Source organism: Muscardinus avellanarius, assembly GCF_963383645.1.
Source record: "Muscardinus avellanarius genome assembly, chromosome: 10".
Lineage (NCBI taxonomy): Eukaryota > Metazoa > Chordata > Mammalia > Rodentia > Gliridae > Muscardinus > Muscardinus avellanarius.
In genome coordinates this window covers 2,774,896-2,795,491 of record NC_137796.1, presented here as the reverse complement: position 1 = coordinate 2,795,491, position 20,596 = coordinate 2,774,896, and the positions used below count along the sequence as shown (strand labels likewise).

Below are 20,596 nucleotides of genomic sequence, written 5' to 3'. Positions count from 1 at the left end.
GGGTGTGTTGGGATGGGCAGGTCCCTAGGTCATGATGCCTCTGCCTCTGGCAGAGTCTGCCTGGAAGCAGGTGACCACATCTGTTACTGGGAGAATCTTCCAGAACAGGCACCTTATGTGACCCACAGGGACCCCTTGCAGTGCCACCCAGTACCCACAGTCCTCCCTGACGCTCCTTGGGGTCACCCAGCGGGAACGAGCCCCCAGGTCTTGTCACTGCGGTTTCCTCTTTCCCCGGCAGCACAGGTGCCGCCATCTGTGAACAGGGGCCCACCTGGGCGGAGGTGCAGCCTCCCCAGCTGGTGCTCAAAGTGCGCCTATTGGATGCAGCTGCCTTTGCCGGGCCGGCAGGTCAGGGGGACAGCATGGCCGGGACTGTAGGCCGGGCTCCGTGGCGGGTGGGTCTCTCTCTGCAGCTTCCAGTTTTCTTTGGGGCTTGTCCATGGAGGCCGGCATGGTCTTCTCCTGGCAGGTGGCCCAGACTCCCTGGATCAGGGGCTTTCCCTGCAGCCGGCACCTTGCCGTTCCTCTGATTGTCCTGGACGTGGTTCCCGCCGTGTTCTGACCGTCACGTGATGGGATTCGCGTTTCTGTCCCCAGGATGTGTGACCGGAACGGCGGACGGCGGCTCCGACAGTGGCTCATTGAGCAGATCGACAGCGCCATGTACCCGGGGCTGATTTGGGAGAACGATGAGAAGACCATGTTCCGGATCCCCTGGAAGCACGCGGGCAAGCAGGACTACAACCAGGAGGTGGACGCCTCCATCTTCAAGGTACGCGCCCCAGCCTCTTCCCCCGTGGCTCCGGAGGTGACCAGGAACCTCTGTGCTTTACCAGAACCTACTGTGGTCTTTGCAAGCAAGAGTGCCGGGGCTGTCTCAGGAGTGTACATTAGGTGACTTTGCATGTACTAAATCGTGAAAACGCCTGGTCACTGGCCTTTTTCTTTTCTTTTCTTTTTGCAGTACTGGGGATGGAACTCAGGGGCATTCTACCTCAGAGCTACACCCCCAGCCCTATTTTTATTCTTTATTTTGAAACAGGGTCTCACTGAGTTGCATAGGGCCTCACTAAGTAGCTGAGGCTGTCCTTGAACTGCGATCCTCCTGTCTCAGCCTCCTGAATGCTGGGATGACAAGCGTGTGCCCACGCCCGGCTCTCACTGGCCTTTTTCTGTTGGGGATGGAGAGCGCTTCCCTTACTGGCTCTGCCTCCCCACACTCACTCCTTTGTCCCTGCGCTACCACCAGGCGTGGTGCCCTCTGGGCGGTTTCAAAGCTGTGAGGACTGCCAGGCGCTGGAGCTGTTCAGAAGGGCAAGGCCTGTGGTTCTAGGCAGGGGCACTCCTGAGCCTGCCCCAGATGTCTGAGCAGAGTCTCCTCTCCCTTGTCCACCCCTGGCATGGACAGCCTGGCCCTTGTTCTGTGGACACTGACAGCCAGCCCTGGCCGAGGGCTCGTTCTGCACCAGCCTGGCCCACGTGTGGTAATCTGTTTCCCTTTGTGCTCGAGCGCATTTGGATGGGGGTGGCCTGGCTGTGAGCCCCTGGCCCCGACCTCTCACACCACTGAGAAGTAGAGAGATTTCTTTCATTACACCCAGATCTGGAGCCGGGCGTGGAGGCGCACGCTTTTAATCCCAGCATTTGGGAGGCTGAGACAGGAGAATCACGGTTCGCGGCCAGCCTCAGCTATTTAGTGAAGCCCTTTATGACTTAGTGAGACCCTATTTCAAAAGAATAAAAAATAGGGCTGGGGGTGTAGCTCAGAGGTAGAAAGCCTCAGGGTTCTATCCCCAGTACCGCAAGAAAAAAAAAGTTACACTTAGCTCCGGATAGAGGAACTGGGCAGCTCAGCTCTGCAGGCTGGCTGGGTCTTTGGGGCCCCTGAGTGTCACAGTTACCCGTGGACATCTCTGGGGCACCAGGTACCCAGGGTCCACCCCTGGGAGGTTTGGAGCCCGAGGTCCAGGTTAGCCCTGTGAGTTGCTGTGTCACTGGTGAGTGCCCAGGAGCCCAGGTTGGACTGACCTGCAGCCCAGGTTGCAGGCTCCAGCCATGCATTTGTTCTGTGTGCACTGGGGACAGGTGGGGGAGTCGTGACCGCAGGGAGGGAGGTGGGGAAGACCCAGACGCAGAGGACCAACAACAGACCCGAGGTGGTGGACAGGCCTGCGGGCACAGGGCCACCTCATATCTCAGCCCCAAATGTCTGTGTTCTATACTCATGTACAGGGATGGCAGAAGACGACAGCTGGACCCCAGAGTTAGCACCCGCAGGCCGGGCTGGCTGAAGAGTAACTTGGGTCTTGGCCTGGCCCCTGTCTGCGGTGGGGCTGTCCATGGTAGCACTAACATCAAGCCGGTAGCTTGGGGGGCAAGTCTCTTTGAGGATGCAAGGAAAATGGGCACGGGGGATGTTTTATTACCACCTTCGAAGCCTCTCGTGTTGCGCACGTGTCCCCAGATCCCCTCCGATCAGCGGCGGGATCAGGAAGCTGGACAGCCGGGTTTGCCGCGCCAGCGCCTGCCTCCTCGTGCTTGGCACGGTGCGAGCCTCACCTTCTATCTCAGAGTACCTTTGGCACCGTGGTGGGGTCCTCTGTGGGATGATTGCTCAGTTTAAGCAGTGCCCAGGGGCCGTCCAGGGAGTCGGGGATTCTGGATCTTGGCAGCCGTGGGCCCTGGGGTTCCACTGACATCTGGGGCCAGGTAGCGTGTCTGCTGTGCGGGCTGTCCTCTTGTGTGACCTGAAGGGTATTCGTGGCACTCTTGGCCTCTGCCCACTATGCCGGGAGCATCCTTGCTTTTAGTGTGACAGCTAAAAGTGCCTGGGACACTAGCTGTCCCTGGGGGAGCACCGTCTCCCGTGCCCCATTGAGAACTATATTTTGAGCTCACTAGAGTGGCCGCTGTTGATCATCATTAACCTGAGGGTCTGGGTCCTGAGGCTCAGCCGCAGGTGAGGCCTCAGCAGACGGCTTCCAGGGAACTGTGGACTGTAGACCGAGAGGCCGCAGGGCCTAGCAACACGGGCTGGCAATGGAGGTGCGGGTGTCCGCTTCAGGCGGTGCCTTCAGCCGGGGCTCCGGTGTAAGGAAGCAGAGCCCCAGATTTATACCTCTGACGCAGTTCCTCCTGGCCGTTTCAGCAGCGCCGGGAAGGCTGCAAGATCTCCAGTGTTTCCGCTGGTTACGCAGTCAGTAGATGTGGCAATCTAGAGAGAACCTACAATCTCAGCGGGCACGGGGGTGGGCACCTAGGCGCCCACTGGGAGCAGGGGCAGGGAGGCCAGCAGGGGTGATGCCCGGAGCGGCGTCGGGAGACGCACGCCCACAGGGGTCCGTCTGGTGCTTCCCTGCGCTGGGCCGCGCGGAGGTGCAGGCTGGTCGCTGTCCCCCGGGAGGCGCCTCGCTCTGCAGTGTGGACCAGTGTGACTTCGCTGATGGAAGGAGTGGACACTGAGGACGTGGTAAGATAAACCACCTCGGGCATTTTCTGGCTCAGGAGCTGCCTTAACAAAGAAAATTTCTCCGAGATTTAGGAGTAAAACAAAAAAATATATGTGTTTGGTTTTCTGCCTTGGTAAAAGGATCATAAGAAACCACTTTATTTTATACTAGAGAATCCTTTGGTGTCCGAAGGCGTCATCTGGTGCCTGGCCTCATGCGTAGACCTCAGATGGGAGGCTAAAAACATATGTAGCACTGGGCATGGTGGTGCACGCCTGTAATCCCAGTATTTGGGAGGCTGAAACAGGAGGACCGCAGGTTTGAGGCTAGCCTCAGCAATCTGGTAAGACCTTGGGCAACTTAGAGAGACCCTGTCTCCAAATAAAAGTAAAATCAAAGGGCTGGAGGATGAGTTTGGAGGTAGAATACCCCTGGGTTCAATCCCGTATACCCAAAAAAATAACATGTAGCTTATGTGGTACCAAACCTCAGGATTATGAGCTCATATTTATTTTTTAAAAAGCACTTTGCTGTCCTTGGGTGTGGCGGCGCAGGACTGGGGGACTTGAGACAGGAAGATCGTAGGTTTGAGGCCAGCCTTAGCAACTTAGGCCCTCAGCAACTTAATAAGACTCGTTTCAAAATAAAAACCATAACGTAGGGCTGAGGGTGTAGCTCAGAAGTAGAATGCCTCTAGGTTCATTTACCAGTACCACACACCAAAAAAAAAAAAAAAAAAAAAAAAAAAAAGGAAGAAAGAAAGAAAAAGAAAAAGCCCTTGGCCTCCTTCCCATGAAGGTCACTGAGTGGGTGACTTGCTCATGGTCCCTGAGCGGGATTGTCACAGGTCTGAACAGTTAAACTGCCCTGGAGGAAAAAATTAGGAGTTTTTTTTTTTTTTTTATTTGGTGGTACTGGGGATTGAACCCGGGGGCATCCAACCTCCGAGCTATACCCCCAGTCCTATTTTTTTTTTCTTTATTTTGAAACAGGGTCTCGCTGAGTTGCAAAGGGCCTCACTAAGTAGCTGAGGCTGTCTGGGAACCGCGATCCTCCTGTCTCAGCCTCCGGAATGTGGGCATTATAAGCATGCGCCACCACGCCCGACAGCAGTTTGTTTTTAAAACACAGTGTGACGGTGCCATGCAGTTGGGAGACACGGCGCTGCTGCTGCTGCTGCTGAGAGCACAGAGCTGCGCATCCGGAGGGACACGCTTAGTGGCTCCTGCTCGCGGGCCTCAGAATCATCTGTGTGTCTAGTTTTAGCCCTAGATCTCCAGGGACCCTCCAGCTAAGTTGAGTTTTGGAGCTGGCCAGAGAGGCCCCGAGAGGCCGGGTGACAGGGCCCAGGGCAGGCTGCGCATGGGCCCAGTGGCAACCCATGAGGCCTCTGGGCCAGTTTTTTTTTTTTTTTTTTTTTTTTGGTGGTACTGGGGTTCCTGGAAGCCCTTCTACCTCCGGGCTACACTCCCACAGGCTACACTCCCAGACCTATTTTTTTTAACTTTTTTTATGTGGAAACAGGGTCTCTTAAGCCAGTGAGGCTGGCTCTGAACCAGCGTGATACTCCTGTCTCCGCCTCCCAAGCATGGGGATTACAAGCGTGCGCCACCACGCCCGGCATCTGGGCCAGTTTTGATGGCTGCCGCATCCCTGTCTCCCTTACCAGGTGAGCATGAGTCTCTGAGGGCTGCAGGACCCACAGTGCTGCAGCTGTGTGCGTGCACCTGCCAACTGGGTAGCATTGCCTCGGAGCCCTGCTTTCCCAGTCCCTTCCATCCAAAGTCCACTTATCTGTTTATTTACATATTTTTTGCGGGTCTGGGGATGGAACCCAGGGGCACTCTACCTCTGAGCTACACCCCCTGCCCTATTTTTTATTCTTTATTTTGAAACCGGGTCTCACCGAGTTGCGGAGGGCCTCACTAAGTAGCTGAGGCTGTCCGCGAACTGCGATCCTCTGGTCTCAGCCTCCCGAATGCTGGGATGACAAGCGTGCACCACCAGGCCTGGCCCATCCAAGGTCCTTTTAGAATGTGGGGTACCCCAGTGGTTCTCAAAACTAAGGGTGGGGGTGGTCCACAGCTTCATTTCCCAGGGGACAGTTGGCCACGTCTGCAGATGTTTTGGGTAGTTTGAGCAGGGGAGGCTACTGGCACCCGAGGGTGCAGGCGGAGGATGCAAGTAATAGTCCTATAACACGTGGCGCGCACAGCGGGGGATTGGGCCAGCCCCGCAGTGCCAGGTGGACAGAGCCCGACTCGGTGGCACACGTGTGACGGGACCGTCCCGCGAGCGAGAGCGTGGTTTGCTCTCGGAGCTCGGCGTCGACAGGAGTCCATGCACGGGAACAGTGCGGTTCCTCGAGGGCACACTGGAGACCATGGGCTTGTGAAACTGTTTTGGAAGGAGGGGGGTTGCTTCAATGTCAGGAAACAACCACTTGACCTCACAGACAGGAATGTCCTCCCGGTTTCTTTTTCCTGGGCACAGATGCAAAATTCAGCATCAACAGATTGGAGGCGTAGGCCTTGAACTGTAAACAGTTTTGTTTTGGGGGAGAGTGAAAAGCCAGGCTACTGTGTGTGTGTGTGTGTGTGTGTGTGTGTGTGTGTGGTTCTGGGGATTGAATTCAGGGGTATTCTACCTCTGAGATATACCCCAGTCTGTCCGTCCGTCCTTCCTTCCTTCTTTATTTTGAAACAGGGTCTTGCTAAGTTGCTGAGGCCAGCCTCAAATCTGTGATCCTCCGGCCTCAGCTTCCTGAGTGCTGGGATTGCAGGTGTGCGCCCGGCACTGCGCCCGGCACCTTGCAAACCTGTCTTTAAAGGAGCGGTGACTCGCAGGGACCCTCAGGGGTTTCTGGAAGTGTGATCGCTACTAGCAGGTGCTGGCATACCTAGGGAGAGGAACTTCCTCCTGGAATTGACCTTCCTGAGTGGTGCTGAGCCCCCCCCCCCCAGATCTCTTAACTATTTTAGGCTAAAGGACGCTGATTTTGCCTGAAACCCAAGGTCACGGCCTGGCAGTGGGTTACCTCCTAACCGGGTTGCTGGGTCTATATTCTAATTTTGGAATCTTAAAATACGTTCATTCTCATGTTTTATTTTTAAATTCTGCCCCATCCTACATTTTGACTTTGTTTCCAGCTTTGAGTTTCTGCTTTTAGTTCAGATTCTGAGTCCTGGAGAGGTCAGAATACAGAGCTTTTATTTATTTATTTTTTTAAAGTCACCAATCAACATTTCGCTGCATTTTAAACAGCGCCCGGGGGTTGGGGAGGCCAGAGTCATGCCAAAAATGCAAAAACAAATTTGTTTTTAGAAGGAACGGGTGGCGCAGTAGACTTGTAAGTGTTCCTTCTTCTAAGTTTTAGCTCGGGGTTGATTTGAAAATCTCCAGCACACTGCCACCCCAAACCCCGAATGAAAGGACAAAAAGAAAAAGACTGTTTTGAACATTCTGCTGGAACCACGTGCAACTTCCCCTTTGCAGTGCTTAACCTCAGGCCTCGTGTCCAGGGAAGGACTGTGCGAAAGGCCGTCCTGGGGGCATGCGTGGGAGGAGCCATGGGCCTGGCTTCCAGCTTCGGCTCGGGGCGCGGGGGTGATCTTGGGGAACCCTGCCTCCGCCGGGGTCTTCCCACAGCAGTTAGAGAACGTGGCCTGCTCGAAGGCTCCTTGCGGCTGTCTTTGAATGAGCCTGGACGGCCACCCGAACCCGCCGGGTGGAGGGGCGTGGGATTTGGTGGCCGGTGGCCTGCCCCGGGGTTTCATGCGGTTCTATTTTTTGTCTTCAGGCCTGGGCAGTTTTTAAGGGAAAGTTTAAAGAAGGAGACAAGGCTGAGCCGGCCACATGGAAGACGAGGTTACGCTGCGCTTTGAACAAGAGCCCGGATTTTGAGGAAGTGACTGACCGGTCCCAGCTGGACATCTCCGAGCCATACAAAGTTTACCGAATTGTCCCCGAGGAAGAACAAAAATGTAACTATCAGTTACGGGCGCCAAGCCTTCCAGAGTGCCTGGTCTGCCACCCGGTCTGCAGCCCTCCCCCGGGGCGTGGGTCTGGGGAGACGTCCCCGGCCTTGGGACCTGGCTGCGTGGCTTTAGTTCAACAGAAGTGTTCTGTCCTTGTATAAGATACGGAGCTTTCTTTCCGCTGACCTCACACACCATCTGTTGTCAAGTGGTGGCTTCCAGCTGAGGGGCGCCGGGGCGGAAGGGAAGGAAGGGCGGACGGAGGGCATCCGAGCGTGCAGGGAGCCTCCCTGGGGCTGGGCGCAGGACCCAGTGGACAGGAACCAGGACCCCAGCCATCTGCGAGGAGGAATTCCTTTTTTTCTTACAGAGGGGGAAGGGGAAGACCCGGTGTTTGAGGAAGGATGGCTAGTAAGGGTTTGGAGAAGAGTTCTCGAAGTTCCCAAGCATGGCATGGTTGGTTTTCTTGCTGGAGATGGGCTGCGCCTCTGTCTACCATGAGATCTTACCATCACTTGGGCGCTCTGGAACGTGAGAATCCCTGAAGTCTCTTCTGGTTCTAAACCCCCCCAAAGCGTTTGTGAAGGGTTGAAAAGTGGAGGCTCCAGACTGCCGCGCGTCCCTACTCCACATCCCTGTGCTCTGGTCAGACATCACTAATCAATCGGAATTCAGCCGCAGAATCCTTTCCGGTGGCGTGCAGTGCAGCCGCTGTGACTCGGAGCTGGCTCACAAGAGTCGGCCTGATCGCCATCCCAGGCTGAAAACGTTCCTTGAGCACTTTGCTTTTCCCAGCCATTCCCTGCAGCAGCGAGCATACTGGCCCGTCGCAATTTTCTGAGCACCAACAGTAGTAGGAAGTCGAGCCCAGTGGCCTCTCTGGGTGCGTTGCAGGCCCCTTGGTGTTCAGTTGGTGGCCCCAGGTGGCTCTGGAAGGCCACGCGGTGGCTGTTCTAGCTTCGTTCCCAGTCTCGGGTAATTTTTCACCATGTAAAGCAATAGGAAAGCTTCTCTTGACACCCGGGGCAGGTGGCTCCAAAGAGTTTGCAGCGGGCAGGGCCTGGGCTGGAGGGGAGGCAGGCAGGCAGGCAGGGTCCGGGAGCACAGCCCGTGTTTACGTGATGTCTAAACGGTATGAAGATCTTAGCGCTTCAGCGATTTGCAAGTGGCACTGGGGCGCCCCTCCCTCCCCCATCAGCTGCTTCTGAGAGAATTCTTAAACCCGTCCAGGTGGAATCAGAATTTCATTAGGACAAAGGGATGGGGGAATTCTTTAGCTAAAGGGGCAGATGAGGTCCCAGTGTTTCTTGGCTCTGATCCATCACACACTGACAAGGTAGATTTCTTTTTTATTTTTGTTTGTGGTACTGGGGGCTGAAGCCAGGGGCATCCTACCTCCAAGCTACACCCCCAGCCCTTTTTTTTTTTTATTTTTGAAACAAGGTCTCACTAAGTTATGGAGGGCCTCACAAAGTAGCTAAGGGCTGGCCTCAAACTTGTGATCCTCCTGTCTCAGCCTCCCAAGAACTTGGATTATAAGTGTGCACCACCATGCCCAGCTAGTCAGATTTCTGACCGGGGAGGGGAATGAGGTAGGGAAGACCAGAGTCTGGTGCTGGGTGCTTGCTGTGGGAGTGCTGGGTACCCCTGGGCAGTTGCTGGCTAAGGCTGGTCCAGTTGGGTGTCCTTGCAGCTATGGTTTGGCTTGTGTGTGCAGATAGACACATGTATATTTGGAAAGGCCAAAAAGAGATTTCCTGCCAATTTTATTTAAAAAAAAAAAAAAAAAACCCCAGCCTGCCAAGAAACATATGGTACCAGGAAGTCCTTGGGTGTTTTCAAATGCCTGAGCTTGTAAATTTAACTTTTACAGGGTAGTAGTCAACACCTGGTAGGAAGTGCATTTGAGAGGGTTCCTTTTGGGTCTCAGCAAACACAGGAGGCTGGGGTGCTGTTTTCATTCCATAAAAATGTTGATTTCAACTCAGCGTGATGGCGCACACTTGTAATCCCAGCATTTGGGAGGCTAAGACAGGAAGATCGTGGTTGCGGCCAGCCTCAGCTACTTAGGCCCTTTGTAACTCAGTGAGACCCTGTTTCAAACTCAAGAAGACAAAATAAGGCTGGGGGTGTAGCTCGGAGGAAGAATGCCCCTGGGTTCCATCCCCAGACCCGCAAAAAAAAAAAAAATGTTGATTTTGCAGCCCCCACCACCAACTTCTCCCTTCTGGCCTCGCTGGTCAGATGACAGGCATGGGAAGAGTCGCCGCTGCCTTTCCCAAAGCCTCCGGCAGCTGCTGATTCAAGCTGGCGAGGACGCTCGCGGCTCTGCTTTGCTCGTGCTCAGCACCGACGCTGCCTCCGGCCCTGCGTCATGGCGTCTATCCCTCTGGTTTTCCCTAGGCAAGCTCGGTGTGGCGCCATCCAGTTGTGTGAGTGACGTCACAGAGATGGAGTGTGGCCGCTCCGAGATCGAGGAACTGATCAAAGAGGTGAGTGGGGTGGCGGGTGCAGGGCCAGCCCAGCCTGCGGGAGCCATAGTGCTCCAGCTCTCCTGGGAGATGGACGCGGGGCTCACTGGCCCCTCTGCCGCCAGCCCGGCCAGCCCCCCACGGCCTGTCCCCCGTCCGTGCGGGTTCCCAAGTTCTAGACGTTTCAGATTTTCATCATTCTGAATGGAAGTCTTTGAAAACACATCAGGTACCCCCTCGCCTTCTCAGGCAGGCGGCGGAGGACACGTCCACTTGCATTGTCACTGTGACCTGGGCTCTTGTCCTGGTTCATGGATGTTGACTGCTTATTATTATTATTATTATTATTATTATTATTATTTTGTGGTACTAGGGATGGAACTCAGGGGCCTTTCTACCTCCAAGCTACACCCCCAGCCCTAGTTTTTATTCTTTATTTGGAAACAGGATCTCACGAAGTTGCTGAGAGCCTCACTAAGGAGCTGAGGCTGGCTTTGAACCTGTGCAATCCTCCTGTCTCAGCCTCCCAAGTGCTGGGATTACAAGCGTGTACCACCACGCCCGGCTCGACTGCTTATTTTTTAATGTGCAAATCTGATTCCTCAATGGCTTGGAAAACCAGATAAGCAAGCCCATTGGGATTGAACACGATCGCACAGCTGCTAGGCTGCACGGAAACGACCCCTGGGTCTCCTTAGGCAAGGTTTTTGATGCCCCTGTTTTAGTTCTTTGAATGTCCTTTTATTCTATCTTTAGCCTCTCTACTATGTTTTTTTTTTTTATGGTTGTTACAAGATGAACTTTGCATAACTAAAATAATCCCACGCAGTCCCTGCAGACGGTGGTCCGGGCACTGGAGGTACTGTTCTTAATGGTAACCGGGCAGCTATGGCCCAGGGGGGCAGTGGTTGGGAGTACAGACAACACTGTGTGACCTGTCGTGAGCTGCCTGGTTCTGTACGTGGCAGCCATTCAGTTTCCGAGTGATCTCTGGCAGCAGATGGAATGAATTCTGGGCTCTCTGTCTCTCCAACATCCTCCTGTTTTCCATGCAAGAGTTTTCTGCCAGTTCAGCGCACACACACACACACACACACACACACACACACACACACAATGTATGAGAGAGAGAGAGGAGTCAGCGGTTGCCACACCAGGGTCATGAGACACACAGGTTCCATAATGTCTCATCACTGGGATTGGTTCGAGCTGAGTTTGAGGATCGGGCTCCTGAGAGCGTGGCGGGCTTCGTGCGGTTCCCAGGGCTTGTCTGTCCTGCTGCTCTCAGGGCAGCTGGGCAAGCTGGAGGCACTGGACTTGCGGCGGGCACCTTCTGTACGCTTGCCACGGGTCCCGAGGAGGCCAGTCATTCCGCCACGTCGCTCCACTGCCAGCCCTGCGCGTTTCTAGTCTGGGGTCTTCCAGGTTGCAAAGTAAGCTTTGCAGCTGGGCGTGGTGGCCCACGCTTGTGATCCCAGCATTCGGGAGGCTGAGACAGAGGATCCAGGTTGCGGCCAGCCTCAGCTGCTAAGGCCCTTTGCAACTCAGTGCGACCCTGTTTCAAAATAAAGAATAAAAAATAGAGAAATAGAGTTGGGGGGTGTAGTTCGGAGGTAGAATGCCCCTGGGTTCCATCCCCAGTGCTGAAGGAAAAAAAAAAAAAAAGTGAAGCTTCTGTTTCACCTGCTGGGCTGAAGGCGACCTGTGGCTGCCACTGGCTGCCGGCTTTCCAAGCATCGGAGCCCTGGCCTGGAGGTCTGTGACTGAGCGGCTCTTCTCTCCCGATCCCACAGCCTCAGGTGGGCGAGTACATGGAGATGGTCAAGAGGAGCCCCTCTCCCCCCGAGGCCTGCAGGAGCCAGCTCCTCCCGGAGTGGTGGGCGCCGCAGCCGGGCACAGGTGAGGCGACGAGTGTGGGGGGCACGCAGCTCCGTCCATGCGTCGGCGGTCTCTCCCGACGGCCTCGCACCTGCAGGGTGCAGCAGTTGGTACTACGAGGACCCGCGTCCTGCTCAAGACAGCTGAACCCAGGGAGCTGACTGAATGCGGGCCTGGCTTCCAGCCCTGGGCAGAGCCCAGCCCGCTGTAGCTCCCGGGAGGGCACCCATGACTCAATTCCTGGTTGTCCCGCTCACGTGCTCCCGGGATGCTGAGGAGGGGTATGGGAGCATCCCAACCCTGGAGGGAAGGCCTGGCTCTCGGCCACCCAGCCCCCTCCCTGGCTCTCTGTTCTATTCCCTGGTCTGGTCCAACACTGAGGACCCCTGCAGAGACAGAGGTGGCGGGGTTCCTGAGGGAGGGAAGCAGCTTGGGGCCTCAGGAAGATGCGGATCTCACGGAATCTCAGTCGACTCCTCTGTAAATGGAGACGGCAGGGCCTGCCCGGGGGTCCCCAAGGCCAGCGAGACTTCACGCCTTAGCAGCTTTGCCGAGCATCCTCAGGAGCTCGAGGTGCTCCTCTGGGCTCCCACCTCGGCCCTGCTCTTCTCTGCCATGATCGCGGGGCACGCGGGGAGACAGCAGTGGTCCCGCAGCCCTCAAGTTCCAGGCTGTGGCGGGCAGCGTGGAGCAAGGCCTCTGGGAAGGCCCTCCCCGGCTGCAGGAGCACCTTCTGGAAGGCTCGCTTGGACCCCGGCTCCCTCCGCAGACAGGCCCTGGGTGCTGGCACTCAGTCCTGAGATAATTTGGGGCCAGGCCCTGGGGCTGGAAGGAAGCAGCCCTGCAGGGTCACTAACACATAGGCAGGATCGCACAGCTCCGAGGCAGTCTCTCCTCTGCTCGGCTGTGGTTGAAGTCTGGTTTCTGTATTTATAAAATGATGGGTCACTGCCCTGCAAGCGAAAAGCAGCGTCCGGCGGAAGTCTGTGGCCGGGCTCCTGGGCTCGCCGCGTGAGACTCCGGGAGCATCTGGGGCGGTTCCCTGCACGTGGCACCGGGCTCCGTCCCAATCTGCTTTTCTGTTTCTCCCGTAGGCCTGCCTCTGATGGCCGGGTACGCGGCCTACGACGCCCACCACTCAGGTATGTGCCGGCCTGGGTGGCTGTGGGCACGGGCACTGCTGGCTGAGCCCTGGGGCTGTGACATCTGCGGGCGAGCTCCAGTGGGGGTGGGGGTGGAGGACCTGAATTCTCTGTCCCCCTGTTGGGAGTGGGCATGCCGTGGGCCTTTCTGAGCCTCTGCTTGAGCAGTCCACCAGCTAGTTAGGGCTCTTCAGAAGTGCAGCTGTCTGGCTCTGCAGGAGGGAGAGGTGGGTGGGCCCCTCCAGGCCCTTCCTGCCCCCTGCTGGGGCCCCAGGTGGAGCCTCAGGCTTCTCATCTGTGAAAGGGGACCCGTGACCTGCCTTATGGGACTGTTGTGAGGATTCCGTGTTCTGTACTGATATGAAAACTTCTGAGCCTGGACGTGACTGTGAATGACTCCTGTCCTGGGTCCTTGGCTTCCGCCGGTACCCAAGGTCTCAGTGGAAAGCGGATGCCAATGGTGTTGGTGATGCTGCTGGTGATGGCGGTGATGCCGATGTTTACTGAAAGCTCTCGGGGACAGCTTAGACTTCGCAGCCTCCTTCCCGACTCCCCTTCCGCCACTTCCAGGCCGTGTAGTTATTTCCGGTTTCCTAGGCTCTGCCCTGTTAACCCTCCCCCACAATGTGGCTCATTAGCCACAGAGCAGGGATTTGTCCCTGGTTGTCCTGTGCCCATTGCTGCCCATTGTGGGGACAGGTGGCTTCTGTGTACCAGCAGCTGCCTCGCTGCCTGGTCTCCTGGAGGACTCTGGCCCTGGGCCTGAGGTTGGGGTTTGCAGGCAGCACCTTCTGAGCCCCGGGGGCCAGGGTGACCCTTGGGAAGTGTACCCTTGGTCCCCTCACGGTGGCACAGAACAGAAGGCTGTAGACCGGGGATGTCTGGACAGAGAGGGAATGGCGTGCAGAGAGAGGTGTGATTCTGACCCTGGCCTCACAGCTGGGGACGGCGTGGCTAGCCCAGGCTCTCGCAGGCTCTGGCTCCAGCCTCCCCAGGCAGGACCTCGGGGCTAAGCTCTGAGCTGCTCAGCTCTGGGAGGAAGCCTGGGAATCCGCTGGCGGGACTGTCACGTGAGCGAGGGGCCGTGTTCCCGAGCACTCGGGGACAGTGACTTACAGCCACTGCCGTGTGCAGAGAGAACCCAGGACGTCCTTGCAGAGGTTCAGTTCACATGCACTCTGCTTCTCAACTGTGGGGATGACGGGGTGCAGGAGGAGCTGGGTGGGTGGGAGTGCACTGGGAACAGACCATGGCAGGCGGCACCCAGGCCCGAGGGCTGCGGACCCAGCCGGGCTCCATTTCCGCATCTTCCCAGCGGAGCCAGAGGTGGCTGTGTGTGATGTCTCCTTGTGTGTGGGGCTGGCACCGTCCACCTTAGCATCACGCCTGCTGGCGGGCCCCACCAGACCCCGGTGCTTGGTGCAGTTAGCTCCACCTGTGTGCGTTTGTGGTGAGTGCACAACCTGACCCGGCTTAGCCGCTGTGGGCTGGACGCGTGACCTCACCATCCACGCCTTCGTTTCCTCGCAAGGAAAGTAGTTGTAATGATTAGTAATCTACTCCGCGGGGTTAAATGTTTGGGAAGGAGCACGTGGGACATACCTGCGGGTCGGTGGCTCAGGGCTGCAGGAGTCTTATCTGTGGAGCCCAGCTCCTGTCCTGCTACCGTTTGCTAAACGACCACATTCCTGGAGCTTGCTGGTGCCCGGCATAGGTGTGAGCTCATGCCCCCGGCAGCCCTCCACTGGGCCAGCAGGAGGGCTTGTGAGCAGGGGTGTTGGACCAGCATTGCCGCGTACCCGCCTGCTGACCCTGCCTGGCCTCAGTTTCCCCAATTGTCAAGTTGGACTAGCACAGCTCTGACCCTTCGTACTGATGAGGGGGAGGCGGAGCCTGTGACTGCTGCTAGGAGGTCTTGCCAGGGGTTGGCAGCACCCAGCGGTGTTAGCCAGGCGGCCATGCACTGCTCAGCTCCAGGACAGCCGCGGGGTGGGCAGCTCAGTGCTCGGGTGGCTCCAGAGGGCAGCCCTGGACGGGCCGGCGGGATGGAGCCCGAGCTCCGAACTCCCGAGCTCCTTAGTGGGGGCGGTTCTTTTAAGGCTATGAAGATGCCGATTCCTTGGGTACCCGCGTTTGGAAGTTCTCCTTCGCCCCACCTTCGCCTCCTGTTTTTCAGACCTGGCCAGGTGCCCGAGCCTGCCGTCGCTGCGGGGTTTATGGTCAGGCACGACCGGGATTATTCTCAGCAGCATATTTTACTTTTTTCTTTTTTGGGGGCATTAGGGATGGAACCCAGGGGCAGTCTACCTCCGAGCTCCACCCCCAGCCCTATTTTTTATCCTTTGTTTGCGGCCCCTTTCTTTCCTTTTCTCTCTCTGGCTTCCACATATGAGGGAAAACACGCGGCCCTTCATCTTCTGAGTTTGGCTGAGGTTACTTGGCATCCATTTTCCTGCAAATAATGCCACTTTGTTCTTCTTTATGGTGGAGTAAAACTCTGTCTCGTGTGTGTGTGTGTGAGTGCGTGTGTGTGCGCGCGTGTGTGTGTATACCACATTTTCTTTGCGCATCCACCTGTTGGCAGATTCCTGGATTCCTGGGTGGATTCTCTGACGTGGCCGTGCTGAGTTGTGCTCGGTCCGCAGGGGCACACAGGGATGTCCACGGTGTGGTCACTTCCGCTCTTTTGGAGAGATACGGAGCAGGGGGTGCAGCCGGGCCATGTGGTGGCTCCTCTCCCATCTGGGGAGCCTCCGTACGCATCTCCACAGTGGCTGCGCCCATTTGCACTCCGCCTTCGGCGTAGACCGGTCCCTTGCCGACGTCCAAGCGGTCTTTCCGGAGTGGGGCCGCCAGCGTTGGAGTGAGGCAGGCCCTCCATCGCGTGCCTGCCCTCTGGGCGCTGCTCAGTGTCAGAGCGATTGCCCCGAGGTTTCCAGGCCTTCCCTGGGAACAGGCCGGTGAAGAGTTTTCCAGAGGTTCCTAATCTCCATCCAGGGAGCCCCAAGGCGACTGTGACTTTGTCGAGAGAGATTCCATCCTGACTCTCCCTGACTCTTTTTTATTTTTATTTTTCCTAGAATTGGGGCTTGAACCCAGGGGCATTCTCCCTCTGAGCTACACCCTGGCCTTATTTTATTATTTGTTTGGAAACAGGGTCTCTGTAGGTTGATGAGAGGCTCACTACTTGCTGACACTGGCCTCAAACCTGTGATCCTCCTGTCTCAGCCTCCCGAGTCCTGGGATCACAGGTGTGCCCCGCCCGGCCTGGCAGCTCCCCCTGACCTCTGCTCACGAGCCGTCACAGGTGTGGACGTTCACGGCTGTGCGCTGCGTGACCACCAGGCCTTCCTAGGCCTGCAGAGCTGGCACACGCTGGCAGTTTTTAACACTAGTGTGTCTATTCGTTTGTATGTGAGTGTCATTTCTAGAAACGTGCCCAACCTTGCCGAATGCCAACGAAGTCCAAGGTGCACACGGAGGGGGCAGAGTCCCCTGCCCATCCCTGAGCGCCCCTTTGTCTCTGCAGGCTTCTCCCAGATGGTGATTGGCTTCTATTACGGCGGCAGGCTGGTGGGCCAGACCACCACCACCTGCCCCGAGGGCTGCCGCCTGGCCCTGAGCCAGCCGGGCGTGCCCAACGCCAGGCTGTACGGGCCCGAGGGCCTGGAGCTGGTGCGCTTCCCGCCGGCCGACGCCATCGCCAGCGAGCGGCAGAGACAGGTGACGAGGAAGCTCTTTGGGCACCTGGAGCGCGGGGTGCTTCTGCACAGCAGCCGGCAGGGCGTGTTTGTCAAGCGGCTGTGCCAGGGCCGCGTGTTCTTCAGCGGCAATGCCGTGCTGGGCCGCGGCCGGCCCAACAAGCTGGAGCGTGACGATGTGGTCCAGGTCTTCGACACCAGCCAGTTCTTCCGAGGTGGGTACTGCAGCCCCAAGCCCCGGGCCTGGCCACGCCCCCTCCTGCGGAGGCTGTGGCCAGAGCCCCTTGAATCCCGCTCTGCAGTCTGAGCTAGCCAGGGAGCCTCCCCGCACCCCGGCTTCTCCAGGATAGAACGGATGGCAGGATAGAATCAGCATCTGCCTCTGGGATTTGGACTCTGTAACACCTGTTTCTTGCAGCTGCCTGGAGACCATCCCCGGGCCAGGAGCTGGGCAGAAGTGTGAGGCTGCAGCTCCCATCCAGGCCAGGTTCACCGCCTGCATCTTGGAGACGTGTGTGTGTGTGTGTGTGTGTGTGTGTGTGTGTCCTGCCGGGTGTGGTGGTGCACACTTGCAATCCCAGCACTTTGGGAGGCTGAGACAGGAGGATCGCAGAGGACAGCCTCAGCTACTTAGTGAGGCCCTTTGCAGTGAGACTCTGTTTCAAAGTAAAGAATAAAAAATAGGGCTGGGGGTGTAGCTCAGAGGTAGAATGCTCCTGGTTCCATCCCCAGTGCTGCTAAAAGGAAAAAAAAAAAAGTACCATCACTCTCTTCCTCCTTGCTCTGGGACACCGCACACTCGAAGACCGCGATAGGCTTCAAGCCGACTGACGTGCCCGGGTGCCCTCAGGTCCCTCTTGTCGGGTTGTAAACATGCCCTCAGGGCCGGGCGGGCAGTGCGTGAGGACAGAGTGACTCTTTTATGGGACAGTAGGACCTGTGCAGCGGGGAGGCCGCTCCCAGCAATGGTGATCAGTACAGGAATTGAAAATCAATAGCACACACCTATGATCCCAGTACTTGGGAGGCTGAGACAGGAGGATTGCAGGTTTGAGGCCAGCCTCAGCAACTTATCGAGACTCTCAACAACCAAGTGAAACCAACCTTCTTAAAACCAAAACATTAAATAGGGCTGGGATATAGCTCAGAGATAGAACCTAGTACCAAAAATAAATAATAAATAAATGAAAGAAAAAGAAAATAAAAAACCCAGCAACAACCCGGTGGCCCTCAGTGGGGGTTTGGCCAAAGGGCCTCTGGTGTGAGCTCCAGTGCTCCAGGCTCCACGCCCCGCCCTCTGCGGAGCCTCCTGCCCTGGGCGGGGGTGGGGGCCGCAGTCCCCGCCCGCTCTGTGCTGGGGCTCACCCCCTCTCCTGTCTTCCAGAGCTGCAGCAGTTCTATAACAACCAGGGCCGCCTCCCGGATGGCAGGGTGGTGCTGTGCTTTGGGGAGGAGTTTCCCGACATGGCCCCCTTGCGCTCCAAGCTCATCCTTGTGCAGGTAAGAGCGGCAGGACCCCGGGCTGGGGTGAGTCGAGAGCCCAGACCGAGGTGTTTTGTTTGGTTGTTTTTAAAAATCAAAGCCTCTTCTGAAGGATTCTACCTGTTTGGATGCCTTAAAGTGTAAGGGCACCGGGCCTGGTGGCCACGCTTGTCATCCCAGCACTGGGGAGCTGAGACAGGAGGATCGCAGTTCTAGGACGGCCTCAGCTACTTAGTGAGGCCCTTTGCAATCAGTGAGACCCTGTTTCAAAACAAAGAATAAGCCGGGCGTGGTGGCGCACGCTTGTAATCCCCGCGCTTGGGAGGCTGAGACAGGAGGATCGCACAGGTTCGAAGCCAGCCTCAGCTACTGAGTGAGGCTCTCAGCTACTTAGTGAGACCCTGTTTCCAAATAAAATATAAAATAGGTCTGGGAGTATAGCCCAGTGGTAGAAAGCCTCTGGGTTCGACCCCCAGTACCACACACACACAAAAAACAAAGAATAAAAAATAGGGCTGAGGGTGCCTCTCAGAGGTAGAATGCCTCTGGGTTCCATTCCCAGTACTGAAAAAAAAAAAAAGTCTAAGAGCAGGGCAGGTCTTGACCAGCCTTTTTTTTTCCCTTTCTTTTTTTCAGTACTGGGGATGGAACCCAGAGGCATTCTACCTCTGAGCTACATCCCCGGCCCTATCTTTTTAGTTTTTTTAGTTTTTTTGAAACAGAGTCTCACTGATTTGCAAAGGGCCTCGCTATAGCTGAGGCTGTCCGCAAACCCAAGATCCTCCGGTCTCAGCCTCCCAAATGCTGGGATTACTACTGTGCGCCATCAGCCCTTATTTAACTACAGCCAAAGACATGAAGCTGTCATGGTGGAACTTTGGGACTGCCCAGCCAGCCACCCTGGGCTGCACTGGCAGTATATATCACTCTTTGAAGGAATACCGCCTGCCCGGCTCCCTTCTGTAGGACGCAGGCGAAAACCCAGGAACCAGAGCTTTGGGCTGCGGTGATCAAACAAGGCCCTGCCTCTGTTCTTACTCTAGCCCTGATTTTGTGCCCCTAGATCGAGCAGGTCTACGTCCGGCAGCTGATGGAGGAGGCGGGGAAGAGCTGCGGCGCCGGCCCGGGCTCCGTGCTGCAGGCCCCCGAGGAGCCCCGGCTGGACCAGGCCTTCCGGATGTTCACGGATAACTGCGCCTCGCACCAGAGGGCCTTTTTCAGAGAAAACCAACAGATCACCGTGTGAGCGGCGTCTCATCCCGGGCGTCCACCCACCGCGCTGTTCAAGGCCGAGGACCCTGCTGATGGCGTGGGGTGCCTCTTCGCTGTGATTTAGGAAGGCTTTGACTTCAGGAGTCTGCGTCGGGCACAGTTCCGCTGCTCAGACGCCAATATTGGCAACTTTACCAAAGAGTCCAGACGCTGTAACTAGGAGCCGTCATGAAAACTTGCACTGTCTGTATTTTTTCTTAATTGTCATTAGTCGCTACGATTCTTCTCGGGGTGAAGCGGCATCTCCAGAGGTGCGTGCTTGTCTTTGACTGGCGGTCATCTGCTTCGAGTAAAGGAATTCAGAGTTTAAAATCAACTTGGGAGCACCAGGCTCTTTCTGTGTGTGTGGTCTTCATCTCCTTGGAGGCTTAGGCTTGTGATTCCATGATGATTGATGCTTCTTTGTGCATCTAAGCTCCTCAGTAAGATTTCGAAATAGTTTGGATCCCAGGCTCCCTCAGCAAGGCAGATCCAGGCTGCTTGCGTTCCTCCTGGACCTGGGGCCAGGAAAGTCCATCCACGCCCAGGTGCGTTTTTATTTCCAGACCACGCGAACTTTCCCTTTGGAGACTGTCAGAGGGCCGAAGGCTAAATTTCTGTCCTCTGTACTTAAGTCATCCCGGATCTCTCTTTTCTTTTTCTTTGTAAAAGCTTTCAACCTTCAAAAATATATTTGAACTTTAATTTGTCTTACTTTACAGTTGTAAACTGCTTCGAATCTGTCCTTTTTCTTCCACATGGGTAGGATGGAGGCGCCAATATAAGGGCCAGGTGGATGCCGGGGCATCGCCGGCCTCTCTTCCAGCCACCGAGTTTGGTGCGGGGACGGTGACTGAGCGCGAGGTCAGAAGGAGCGCGCTAGCGTCTCGCCGCCCGCTGCCCCGGGATCCCGGGGAGGGGTCGTAAGATCAGCGTAGGCTTGGGTCTCCAGCGCCTTGGAGTGTTAACGAGCACATCTGTAAAATGGCGAATGGGTATTTATTTTTGTATCCACTTAAACAACATTTTGATCTTTCTTATTCTTTATTAAAATAAAATGCTTTTTTATAAAGCTGATGTGTTTTCTCGCCCTCTCTCTCACTCTTGGTACTGGCAGTGGAACTCAGGGTTATTCCACCTGCAAGCTAGACCCTCACTTTGTTTTGAAACCGAGTCTCCTTAAGGCTGGCCTTGAACCTGTGATCCTTCTCTCTCAGCTTTCCTAGTACTGGGATTAAGGCA

The 20,596-nt window shown here is 56.3% G+C and overlaps 1 protein-coding gene across 3 annotated transcripts; it reads left to right on the top strand.

The window, feature by feature from the left end:
* Positions 1–601: 601 nt before the first annotated feature.
* IRF8 (interferon regulatory factor 8) lies at positions 602–19,349 on the top strand (the record flags this gene model as incomplete). 3 transcript variants are annotated; one of them, XM_080702326.1, is made up of 8 exons in its annotated part: positions 602–775; positions 7,252–7,435; positions 9,833–9,921; positions 11,694–11,799; positions 12,873–12,920; positions 16,450–16,836; positions 18,006–18,121; positions 19,167–19,349. In XM_080702326.1, 8 exons carry the CDS (start codon positions 602–604, stop codon positions 19,347–19,349), a joined length of 1,287 nt encoding a protein of 428 aa, XP_080558452.1. The 3 variants fall into 3 exon arrangements, with proteins under 3 accessions (XP_080558452.1, XP_080558451.1, XP_080558450.1); XM_080702325.1 differs by having other exon boundaries at positions 11,694–11,811; XM_080702324.1 differs by lacking the exon at positions 9,833–9,921 and having other exon boundaries at positions 7,252–7,575; positions 11,700–11,799.
* Between the last annotated feature and the right edge of the window lie 1,247 nt (positions 19,350–20,596).